This window comes from Megascapheus bottae, chromosome 2 (assembly GCF_031878675.1).
Source record: "Megascapheus bottae isolate mThoBot1 chromosome 2, mThoBot2.hap1, whole genome shotgun sequence".
Lineage (NCBI taxonomy): Eukaryota > Metazoa > Chordata > Mammalia > Rodentia > Geomyidae > Megascapheus > Megascapheus bottae.
In genome coordinates, this window is record NC_143510.1 from 57188692 (window position 1) to 57201547 (window position 12856).

The following is a 12856-nucleotide window of genomic DNA, read 5'->3' on the forward strand; positions in this document are numbered from 1 at the left end:
GCCAATGTGATAAGGTGAATGGACTGAGGTAATGCTCAGGCTACTATAGAAGAGATACTTGAATATAAGCACTGTGTTCACTGTGTTTGATATTATGCATCTGATGACCAAAACTAAGTAGAGTAGCACCGATAGTGTGTATACACTGGATAAAGGGATTCACAGAGTGGATGGGACTGGGTGAGATCTCATCACACTATTCGGAAAGGTGCATTTCCTTGGAATTTTCCATTTCATATTTTTGAATTGTAGTTGACCACGGGTAAACTAAAACCACAGAACCATGGATAAAAAGGGATGGCTGTATATTGCTTCAGTTAAAAAAAATAAAACCACACAAAGGAAAGAATAAGGCAGAGAGGAAAAAATTGGTTAAAGGCCAGAGAATATGGGTTCATGACCGAGCCCATGTTCAGAAATGTCAGTGGGTTTCTCTCATTCTTGTGTACCAAGAAATCTCCTTTGCACAGCACCATCCATTCTTACATGCTTCCTTCCTACAACAAAGTTGGAAAGCTTGACATATTTGTTTCCCCCACAGGGCAAACCAGGTGCTGAGCATACCAAAGCTGCCAACAAACATTCATTTCCAGATGGAGTAGAAATGTGTAGGAATAGTGGGGACTGTTACTCTCCCAGGTACAAAACAGGTCATATTAAATCAGCTTTAGAACAAAGATGAACTTTCCTTCATTTGAAATGGAAAGAACTTCATTATATATCCACTCTTTCAGCGGGCGCATTATTTGTGCCGTAGTATAGACAGCTCTATTTGTAAGTATTGGGGGAGTTCAGGAACCTGTGGCTATGCACGTGTCTCACTCAGGATTATTTGTTAAAAGTTAAAACAATGGAAATAAGAGATGGCAGTGACTACATGAAAGCCACGAAGTTCCTGTAGTCCTGAAGAATTGTTGGGCTGTACTTCAGAGCCTTAAAGAACATTTCTCTAAAATTCAAAATGCAGTCTTAAATGCTATCATGAACTAGTAGTGTTTTTCACATCAGTTAGGCACAGCTCAACAAATTACTCATTCGAGAAGGCTTTTCAAATAAAACATCATATTTCTTAAAATCCCCATTTGACTATTATTCCTACTAAGACATCACTTTCAAATTATGACATAAGCAGGGCATATCTGTAAGTCTGTGTATCCCAGGAATGTTATTTACTTGTTTATTTATTCAATCACTTATTCATTCATCCATGACTATGATATATTTATGTATGTCAGAGACCAAACCTAAGGCTTCAGAAATGCTACATTTATTACATTTATTATTATTATTATTACATTTATTATTACTCCAGGGATTGCTATTGTTTTTAATTGTATTTTATTATTTTATTTTCATTTTATTTATTGTTATTGTAGAGGTGATATACAGAGGGGTTACAGTTAGGTAAATTAGGTAATGAGTTTTTTTGAACCATGTCCCCCTTCCCTCCCAGGCTTTCCCTCCATTCCTCACCATAAGATGTGTAGTTCACTTTCCACATCGTGTCTAGTGAGTACCACTGTTGTATGTTTGCTTTTGTTACACCTTGTCTGTGCCCCAACCTACCCTCCCAAATACAAACAAGACAGAGAAAAAGAAAACAAAAACAGCACATTTACCATAGCCAAGAGATGGAACCAACCCAGATGCCCCTTGGTGGATGAATGGATTAAGAAAATGTGATGGGAGCACACACACACACACACACACACACACACACACACACACACACACACACTGGGACATGATAAATTACAAAGGATTCAAGATGTTCACACACCAAGGCCAAAGGAAGATATGTATGGGAGTGGTTGACAAAGGGTCAATACTTATGTGCTCAATACTTATTTCATAAAATATTATGAAATAATATTTTATAAAAATGAATTCCAAGAAAAGGGATTGGTTTTAGTAGTGAAAAATTATAAGGTAAAAAAATATGCTGTAGCTATAATCAGAATGCAATGCAACTACTAAAAATGATAGTAAAGGCCAAGTATTATAGCTCATGCTAATAATCTTAAAGGATGAGGCATTGGGATCATGAGTTTTAGGTCAGGCTAGGTCAGACCCTGCCTGTATCTCAAGACAAAAAACAAACACACACAACAACAAAAAAACAATTTAAGAAATTATTAATAGAGTACACTATTTCTCTGAAGTGAAAAAGCTACCGATGAATAGATACAATTAACTCAATTTGCAAATAAATATATACTGATAGACACACAGACATTATCAATTCAAATTATGATAAAATTTATGTATAATGTTTATGTCCTTTATAGTGCTTATGAGAATCTGAAGTGACTACAATGAACAAACCTGTAATGAAGAAAACGTTAAGTACATTTCTAGTACTCAATGCTTTCCTCTAGTTTTGACAGGTTAGTAGGCATTTAAAGATATTCTTAAATTCTTCACATTCAGTTATGAATGACATTTTTTACAAGAAAAATTTTTGCCCAAGGGTCAAACTCTGCTAGAAAAATATTCTCAGCACGAGTTTAATTAAACTTGCAGCTGACAAGCATCAGACCTATTAGGCAACAAGAAGCACTTTGGAAAGCAAGAAAATAAAACTATTAAAACAGTTTTCAACAAGGAAACAGTCATTGTAATGTGCTTGTGGAAAGCTCTGTGTATTTGAATCTCAAATAAAACAATGTCCACATGAATCTGAGCAAACCTGGGTTGAAACCCAAAGGTAGTACAAAAGTCAAGCCTATTGGCAGATTCCAAACAAGAATATAAAAAAGGGAGCAGTTGTCCCTTGGTTATCTCATATTGGTATAGTATCTCACTTTGTTATCTGATATATTGAATTTATTTGTATTTGGATATTTGAAATTTGATAGGGAAGGGGGGAAAACCAAGACGGGTGGGGGATGTGGGGGGGGGGAGGGAAATGGGTACCAAGACATGTGAAAGGGTATCAATGTATGTGAATTAATGCACCTTCTATCTGGCAAATACCATGTAACCCTTTTACTAATTACAATAAAAAAAAAGAGAGCAGTATAGACTACTTTAAATATTGGAGGATTGGAGCTAACAAAAAAAAAGAGGCTGTTGGCAGTAAGAGCTCAAAGTCAATAGTGGCTAATGCCTTGGTTTTGGCTGTAATGTTACCAGTTTAATATTATCATTTGACCAATCCTACTGCCTCAGAGTTAATGATATGTCTGACTAATTTTTTTTAAACAGAGAAAATTCAGGAATCCACAGCATGTACTAACACAACTAAGAGTCCAATGTTCCTAAGGCCATGTGTCAAAGCACTGTTCACTACTCTGTGGCTCTACTGGGAGAAGTGAAGTTTTTTTAGGATTTCAAGATCTAGGGGAGGAAGTTAGATCATTGGGGATGTGCCCTTAGAGGAGATTTCATACCCTCTTCTCTGTTTTTCTCTTTCTCAACTCCCCACTCGCCCCCCACCCCCGCGCTTACTGGCCACCATGAGGTGAACAGGTATCTTCTGTTAGAACTCCTATTATGATGTACTATGCTGCTCACAGGCCAAAGTCAATTTGACAACCTGAGCATGGACTGAACCCTCCAAATGTGTGTGTGTATGTGTGTTTTCTGCCAGGACTGGGGCCTAAACTCAGGGTCTAGTGCTCTTACTTGGCCTTTTCTCTCAAAACTGGCACTCTAGCCAGGTGCAGTGGCTCATGCCTTTAATCCTAGCTACTCAGGAGGCTGAGATCTGATGATCCAGGTTCAAAGCCTGACCGGGCACAAAAGGACCGGAGACTCTTCAATTAACCTCTAGAAAACAGGAAATGGGACTTGGCTCAAGGGTAGGGTGGTAACCTTGAGCTGAAGAGCTTAGGGACAGTGCCCAGGCCGAATTCATGCTGCAAGACCCACAGAAAAAAAAATAAAGACCTCCCCCACAAACTGGCACTCTACTACTTAAACCACATCTCCACTTACAGCTTTGCAGGTTGTTAGTTGGAGATGAAATTCTCTCAAACTTTTCTGCCTTAGCTGGATTCCAAATGTGATTCTAAGATTTCAGTTTCCTGAGTAGCTGTGATTGTAGGCAGGAGCCATTAAACATCCAACTCAAATACATTTCCTAGTTAATCCTCACAGGCTATTTATTTACAACAAAGTATGATATCTATTTTTATGTTTATTCCTTTTATTTTTTTAATTATATTTTATTGTTGGGGTTATAGTTACATTCTTCAGGTCACGGGTATGTTATTTCTTGAATACTGATATCCCTTCCCATGTTTTTTCTCCCATTTTTCCTCCCCCCATTAATTTATTTTTATATTTATTTTTACTTAAGACTACGTAAAACCCTCAAACACTAATAATCCTTTTTTTTTTTTGCCAGTCCTGGGCTTGAGCTCAGGGCCTGAGCACTGTCCTTGGACTTTCTCAAGAGTAGAGCTCTACCACTTGAGCCTCAGCACCACTTCCTTTTTTTGCTATGTATGTGGTACCGATGAACTGAACCTGGGTCTTTGTGCATGCTGGGCAAGCACTCTACCACTAGGCCAAACTTCCAGCCCTAATAACCCTTTTTGTGTTATCATTTTTGATTTCTCAGCCTCAGTCCCCTCACAGCCTCTCCTCTGTAGTCACCATACCTTCAAATTTGCTTCCCAGTAAACATTTACATGCCAGCTTTTATTTTTGCCAGCTGTATGCTTGGAATCTAATTTGTTAATGCTCGCCTTTTTGAAAAGGCACAAAATGACTATTAATACACCACACCAGGATACTTATAGTAATTCCATAATTTGCTGCATTTTTTATTTAAAAAAATCAATCCATCACTTGAGGTTTCTTTCTTCTTATATGAAAAAGGTCACATGGTAAAGAAGCATCATTTTTTAAACTTAAACATCTATTTTCAACCCCCTGGTAGGCCAGTAGAGTGCACAAGCCACTTTGGCCTCTCAGTTAGGCAATTAATTATCTCTCTGTCTGCCTCCCACTCCACGATGATTAATTACCCCACCACCCCGAAATCTCCATTAGGCCTGGCTTGTGAAGTCATCGATGAACACACACACATACCCTATACACATACTACATACTACTAAAGACCAGTAAACCCACACTGCACTTTGTGCTGCCAATCTACTAATCTGAAAAAAAGAAAGAAATCCCCTTTAAAAATGGACTTTTTTTTAAGAAAAAAAAAAGCTTAGGTAAGAGGTGTTGAAAAACACATTATAAAATGGATTCTCAGCTGGGCACTGGTGGCCAATGCCTGTCATCTAGATAACTAAGAAAGCTGAGATTTGAAGATCAAGGTTGGAAGCCAGGCAAGGCAGAAAAGTCTGTGAAACTTCTATCTCCAATGAACAATCAAAAAGCCAAAAGTAGATCTATGGCTCAAGCATTACAAACATAACCTTGAGAGAGAAAAAAAGAAGCCAAGAGATAGTGCCCAGGTCTTGAATTCAAGTCTTAATGCTAGCACAAAGAGAAAGAAGAAAGAAAAGAAAGAAAATGCTGTTTTAGAAGACTCAACTGATCTGACTACACCAGAAAAAGAGCAACATAACAAGTGCCTTGATTTCCCCTGATATTTATGGTGTGTGATCTTTCTTTTGAGAAAAGAAAAAACACCATGCAGTGATGTCCCAACTCTCAGGAGCACTTCCCAGCACAACATTCTGAAGTCTTTATTAAATCAAGTACTTCTTGGATAGCATGCACTTGTCTGGGCCCAGCTGAAAATGATTCATGCTTTAAACATAGTTTCAACTGATTAATTAAACAGGGGCAAAGTAAAGAGATACTTTCTGATCTGATTCCACATAAAACCCTCACTGACCTGAATGTTAAGTTATATACAGCTCATCAAACAAGCCAGCATTGCAAACGTCCAGTCTAGAGTGCTCCTTTCCACACACACACAGAGGAGAACCCAAATGCTGCCGGTTTTCCTCAACTGAGGATGTCAAAAGTCTTAAACTTAAGTTTTAAATTAACATGAGAAGAATTTAGTAGCATAAAGTCACTGGGCTAAAGAAAAAGTATCTACTGGAAATCTAAACCGAAAGCTTAGTGAAAACTGTAAAATAACAGTTTTTTTCTTGTTGTTTTTTTTTGTCTCTGCATTTACAAAATTAGGTTATTTCAGCTTTATTTTTTTCATTTTGGCCCAGCAATTTGTGCTTTTCCCATGGTCAGCATGGAACCCAGTCAATCGCAGATCATATATAAATAAGAATACATATAAATAAGATACATAAATACCTATAAATAAGAATCAAAGCATGGCTGAACATCTGTAACCTCCTTCCCCCTCTCTCCCCTCCTCCTCCCCATTTTCCTTGACCAAACGTTCCTTAAGTTGTCTTTTCTCCACTAGGCCACATACCCTCACACCCATTCTGGGGACTTCTGCAGTATTTTCATTTTTATTTTATTTTTATTGTTGGGGTAATATATAGAGGGGTTATAGTTACATTTGCCAAATAGTAGGTGCATTTCTTCTCACACACTGATACCACTTCTTATGTTTTTGTCCTCATTTCCATCCTCCCACCCCCTCCCAATCATCTTGTTTTCCCCCTTCCCTTCCCTATTTCAAATAAACAAATAAACGTATATACAATATACCAGGTAACAAAGTCAGATACAGTAACAATATGAGATTAACCAAAGGGCAAAGAAAAAAAAACAGAAGAGAAATAACATAGTACAATAAGAACAACCATCACACAAGATAAAGCTCTTGTTTCCATATCCTAGAGATCCTTTCATTTAGTCTCATCCTATATACCTTATGTACCAAGGTTTTGCAATATTGTAATCCTCTGTTAGGAGAGTCCTAGATGTGCACTAATTATTATAAATGAGGGAAACCACTGAGCCTATGTTCCTTTGGGTCTGACTTACTTCACTTAATATGATTTTTCCAAGTCTTTCCATTTCCTTACATGCCATTCTTTCTGATGGCAGCATAGAATTCCATTGTGTATAAATACCACATCTTGTTGATCCACTCATCAACTGAGGGACATCTGGGTTGGTTCCATATCTTTGCCATGGTAAATAGTGCTGCAATGAACATTGTTGTGCTAGTGAATTTAGTATGTTCTTGTTTCTGAACAATTGGGTAAATGTCAAGTAGTGGAATTGCTGGGTCACAGGGGAGCTCTATGTTTACTCTTTTGAGGAATCACCAAACTGCTTTCAATAGTGGTTGAATGAGTTCACATTCCTGCCAACATCCCTGTCAGCATCTGTTGTTATTAGCTTTCTTGATCATGGCCATTCGAACTGGAGTGAGGGACTGCATTAAACTGTAGCTAGCCCACAGAGAGGGAGAAGATCTTCACTACCCGTACAATAGACAAAGGTCTCATATCTAAATATATATCTACAGCTAAAAAAAATTGAATCTCTCCAAAACAAAGAAACAACCAACCCATTAAAAGATGGGTTAAATAAAGAGAGACTTCTCTGAAGAGGAAATAAGAATGGCTTATAGACACATGAAGAAATGCTCAACATCTCTGGCCATAAAAGAAATGCAAATCAAAATCACTTCTGCAGTTTTTTACCAAGAATCTTGCAAAGTCCGTTCAGAAGGAATTCTCTAACCTTGATTTCTAATCAAGTCCTTTACCCTTTGCCTTTGATATATATATATACATATATATGTGTGTGTATATGTATATATACATACATATATACATGTGTATACATATGTGTATATATATACATACACACACACACACACACGTCTTTAGCTTTCAGCCTAAGCTTGCTAGGTCAGTTCAGTTTAGCATGAGTGATGTAACTTAGTAACTTTCTATCCACTGAACCCCTCACTTCTGCTCTGTGGCTATTTATCCTTCTTGTCAAGGGTTGACCTTAAGCATTATGAAGATTTTAAATAAAGTCTTCCCTATTGCTTACACAGGAATAAGATCCTGTCTTCTTTAACAGCAGGTGCACATAAGTCTTGGGACCTTCAGGTGTAATCACAATGTTACACAAAATATACAGATTGCTTCCCCAGTGTGACATAGAACCTTTATAGACTCAAAATTGCTCAGAAACACTAAACCAATAAAGCTATGACCAAAACAACAAACACAAAACCAAATTTTACTACTGTCCTTGGTTTTGTGGTATCAGCCTGTTATCCTAGCAACTCAAGAGGCTCAGATTAGAAGGGCCAGCAGAAACTAACAAAAAAGTAGTAATAATAAAAATCCATTTTATGGAAGGAAGAAGCTGGGTGTGGTGGTATGCACTTGTCATCCCAGCTATGGAAGAAGGCATAAAATGGGAGGCCTATAGTCCTGGCACATATCTGGGCAAAAGGACAATAAGAAAACAGTATGGAGACAGGGCTGGAGATTTGATCAGGTAAAAGCCCCTGTCTAGCAATTAAAAGGCCATGAAGCCAAACCCACCACCACAAAAAATATCTGTGATTTTATTTGAACTTAATTTCAAGGAAAGGCATAAAAGGAGGATACTGCTGAATGCCAGTGGTTCATATTTATAATCCTAGCTACTCAGGAGGCTGAGTTCCAGGGGATTATGGCTCAAAGCCAGCCCAAGAAAAGTTCAAGAGACTCTATTTCCAATTAACCAGCAAAAAAGGCTGGAGGCATGGTTCAAGCAGTACAGTGTCAGTCAAGCAAGCAAGTTCAACAGGCATGAGGCAAAAGAGAGAAGACTAGACTATAAAAGTCTTATTATTTGTACTCCTGTCCAGAGATACTTCTACCAGAAAGGTAACAGGGGGAAAAGAAGACTTTTATAGTTAGGGTCATTACTATGCTTTTTCTAAAATGAGATTCACATCCATATTTAAAAATAGACATTTTCTCCTTCTCTTCATAAAGGGCTTGTTCATCAACATTAGAGTGCCACTCTTCTTACTTTCGTCTCTCAATCAGTCACCAAATGATGGTAGCTCTTTGTCCCGAGGAAGGTTCAGTAATTAGACTGCCTTAGACATGGAAGGAAAACCTTTCTGATTAAAGCACACTTATCTCCACTCTCAGAGCAATGTTCTTATTTCATCTTCCTCCAGGAACTTCTAGAACAAAGGGCAGAGAATTTCTACCTCATATTAGATAACCCAGGGAAAGAAAGGCAGTGTTTCTGATGACAACTTCTGATCACTCAGAGTTTCTTCTCCTTTTTTTTTTTTTTTTGCCAGTCCTGGGCCTTGAACTCAGGGCCTGGGAATATCCTTGGGTTTCCTCAAGGCTAGAGCCCTACCACTTGAGCAACAGCACCAATTCTGTTTTTTTTTTTCTATGTATGTGGTACTGAGGAATTGAACCCAGGTCTTGGTGCATGCTAGGCAAGCACTCTCCCACTAGGCCAAACTCTTGGCCCCTCTTCTCCTTTTTTTCTTTTTCTTATTTCATCCATTTGGGTGACTAAGGATATCTTTGCAGGAAGAAAACCCAAAAGTGGTAGTGTGCACTAGATGATTAGAGGAAGGAGATGAAACAGATGTCAAGACAATGTTTTGGCCAAATCTGGGTCCAGGCAACTGTATTATAATTCAACACCGGAGAAATGGGATTTGGAGTTGCAGGCTCTAGTGTTGGACTGCTTGGATGAAAATACAGGTGTATTGGGGCCAGGAGTTTGGCCTAGTGGTAGAGTGCTTGCCTAGCATGCACGAATACCTGGGTTCGATTCCTCGGTACCACATACATAGAAAAAAAGCTGGAAGTGGTGCTGAGACTCAAGTGGTAGAGCTCTAGCCTTGAGAAAGTCCACAGACAGTGCTCAGGCCCTGGGCCCAAGCCCAAGACTGGCAAAAAAAAAATACAGGTGTATGCCCCAGGGCAAGACCTTTAGCCACTGAATCCACATCCACCAGTGGAAAGGATAGTCTTTACTTCATAGAACTGTACTAAAAATCAGATGACACAATATGAACTTGAAAACACTGTAAGCTGTAAAGAGTAAGAACCAGCTATGTTAGCATTTATGATTATCATTTGTGCATTAAAAACTAGGAAATTCTGTATGTATTGAATGAGAGTAATGTCTACATGACATTTTAAGAAAATGTTACAGAAGCACATTCTTAGTATGAATCTTTGGGGGAAGAGAATAAATACATGTTTTTATGGGGGCATCAAAATGGTCTGCAAAAGCACAAATCACCAAACACTGGGCTACTAGGTAGAGGGTGAGAGAAGTGGAAAGGAGCTGACATTTTTATGTGGTCTTTGCAACACGCATGTACTACTTTCATAACTAATTGTGAAAATCAATCATTTTACCATGGTCTTTCTAGTTTTCAATCAAACAGTTCTCATGTTCCTGTCTAGGAAATGATAAGCCCGTTGGAGATAGGAAAACTGAGGCTCAGTAAGGATTAGGCAGGCTCTCTGCCTTCCTAGTTTGTCCATCTGAGATTCCTTAACGTTCTCTACCATGCTAGATCCAGACAGCATATAGTTGGTCATTACTGTACCTGTGTATCTTCTGTCCTCGGTGTTTTTAGTATCTTCCCACTTCGCACAACTTTGTCACTATTAGCCTGAATCTTTATCCCACTGTGAGTCCAACGACCTTCTCGCGCCAAGTGCACAAGACAACAAATCCGTACTGTTCCAGTACAAAGCACCCTCTACCCCCTCCACTAAGGGACAGAGGAGAAAACTTGGGGTTTTGTATTTTGCCTTGCAAAAGGACCGGATTGGTTTTCAAACACCACTTCCCCGCCACCCCCCGCAGGCTCACCAAGTGCTTAGTGTGTTTTAGCAGGCCTTTTCTCCCCCTGCATCACGTCTTTCCCTACACAGATGCTTATTTTTGTTTTTAGCTTTCTTTTGGAAGTTACTTTGCTACCCTACGCCATCTTCACTCTTTCCAGTCTCCTCACTGATTTCTTATTGGGCACTGGGGTTTTATTATTTGTTTGCTTATTTCTGTTTTAGCTCCCATCCCACTTAGTCTGGTCTCCCCACACTCCAAGCGTCTATACCCAGTAACACACACGCCTAGGGAAAGACATGTGCGGAATGGGGCAAAGAGAAAGACAGGATTGGAGAATACAGGCAGACTGCCCGCCAAGCCATCTCTAGCCTTGTGAAGCATCCCTGAGCCTTGCAACTTCGGGGTGTCCTGTCACCAGAATCGGGTCAGCATCCCGGCGCCTAGGAGTAAGGAGAGCCGATTGGTTCCCGTATGGACCAATCAAAAGGCTAAGCCATGCCCGGGGTGGGGAGGGCTAAGATTAGAAGCGGAGAAGGTTAAAGGGAAAGGAGGAGGCTGGTGTGCCAGGCACCAGGGTACGGCGTGCACCTCGTACCCGCAGGTCACGGTTAAGGTTAGAAGTCTGGTCCAAATCACCCTTTCCTAGTTTTCTAATTTAGTCAAGCTTAAAACAGTTGATGAGCCCCGGTTACTTATCCTACCATTCACAAGGTGGTTATTAGTAGTCAATGGAGAGGAAGCTTAGGAGTAGGGGAGGGCGACCCAATCTTATCTGCACCCCCCCCCCGCTCCCCTTCTCAATTCCAGTCCACGCTCCACCAGCCTAGCTCAATCAGGTTAAAAAAAAAATAGCAAAGCACTCAAACGCTCACTCAATCGCCAAACCTGATGACCCCAAATGCTGAATTAGAATGAAGACACCTGAGTAAGTTTTCCCGCCCCCCCCCCTCCCCTAGGATTGGGGTGGAAACCGTGGGGCGCGTTCCGGACGCGCAGCATTCCACTACCCGATCCGCCCGAGGCCAAGGGACAGCTAGGCTGTAAGTCGGGGAAACTGCAGGGTCACGAGTCCCCAAACCCCGCCATCGCCGGGGAGCAGAATCACCCCCTCCAGACGCAGCCTCAGCTCCTCCAAGCCTCTGCCCCCGCCGCTCCTCACCCGGTGTGTGTGTGGGGGGGCGGGTGGAGTGGGGAGGGAGGGTGGGCGGAGTGAGGAGGGAGGGTGGTCGCACAGACCTCAGATTTTTCCTACCGTGTTTCAACTTCAGCAAAGCTGCTCAGTCCACTTTTGCTTTGGACACCCCTCTCCCCCAAGCGTCGTCACCCACAGATTCAGGACCAGTATAACCTGTGACCCTCCCTCTGTCCACCGCCATAAGGCACCCCTCCTCCTCCCCACCTCAACCCCGAGTCCCTGGGCTAGGCAGGGGAAAGGGAAGTGGAAAGGCGAAGGAAACGATCGGTGAAGGCCGGGAGCCCCGGAGCCCGGGCGCGAGGCCGGGCAGAGGCCGGGAGGTGGAGTGGGGCGGGAGCCTGGGGGCGCCGCGGCGGGGTGGGAGAGGGGGGCGCCGCACTCACTCTGCGTAGCCGGTGGCCCAGGGCAGCCTGCGGGTCTCCTTGAGGATGAGGATGGGCCGGGCGATGTGGTCGGCACTGCACTCCACCTCGTCGGGTGACAGCCCGAGGAAGTCGGGCCGGCCGTAGGGGAAGCGCAGCGGCAGGTCGGAGCCTCCGCAGCCGCCACCGCCGTGCTCGGAGCCGGAGCTGCCAGCCATGATGCCGCCCATGAAATTGGCCACGGCAGATTTCACTCGAGTGAGCATATTACTCCGGCGCCCGGCCGCGGCGAGGCGAGCAGCAGGCGGCGGTGGCGGCGGTCCGGCGGCGCGCAGCGCGGGGCATGCAGGCTGCGGCTCCCCAGGCTCAGTGCTGCAGGGGGCCGAGCCCCGGCCTCCCCTGCTCCGCGTCGCCGCCGCCGCCGCCGCCGCCGCCGCCGCCTCCCCCCGCGACACTTCCGCCAGCCAGCGACATGGGCCGGAGCCGGAGAGGCACCGCGTGCTAGGGGAGCAGCCCGCTGGCCGCCGCCACCTCCACCTCCCCCGGCGCCCACCGCGCGCGCCCCAGGACCCGCCGCCGCCGCCGCCGCCGCCGCCGCCGCCGCCGCTGC

General features: G+C 42.6%; 1 protein-coding gene across 6 annotated transcripts in view; it reads right to left on the reverse strand.

Moving 5' to 3' along the window:
- Ppm1h (protein phosphatase, Mg2+/Mn2+ dependent 1H) overlaps positions 1-12623 on the reverse strand; it is a 199276-nt gene extending 186653 nt beyond the window's left edge. For 2 of the 6 annotated variants that reach the window (XM_090327884.1, XM_090327891.1), the window contains exon 1: positions 12268-12614. In XM_090327884.1, the coding sequence (XP_090184010.1) occupies positions 12268-12512 (245 nt within the window). In that variant the 5' untranslated portion in view covers positions 12513-12614. Of the gene's footprint in view, positions 1-12267 lie in introns of all 6 variants that reach the window. The other 4 variants (XM_090327879.1, XM_090327907.1, XM_090327906.1 and 1 more) reach the window with 4 other exon arrangements.
- Between the last annotated feature and the right edge of the window lie 233 nt (positions 12624-12856).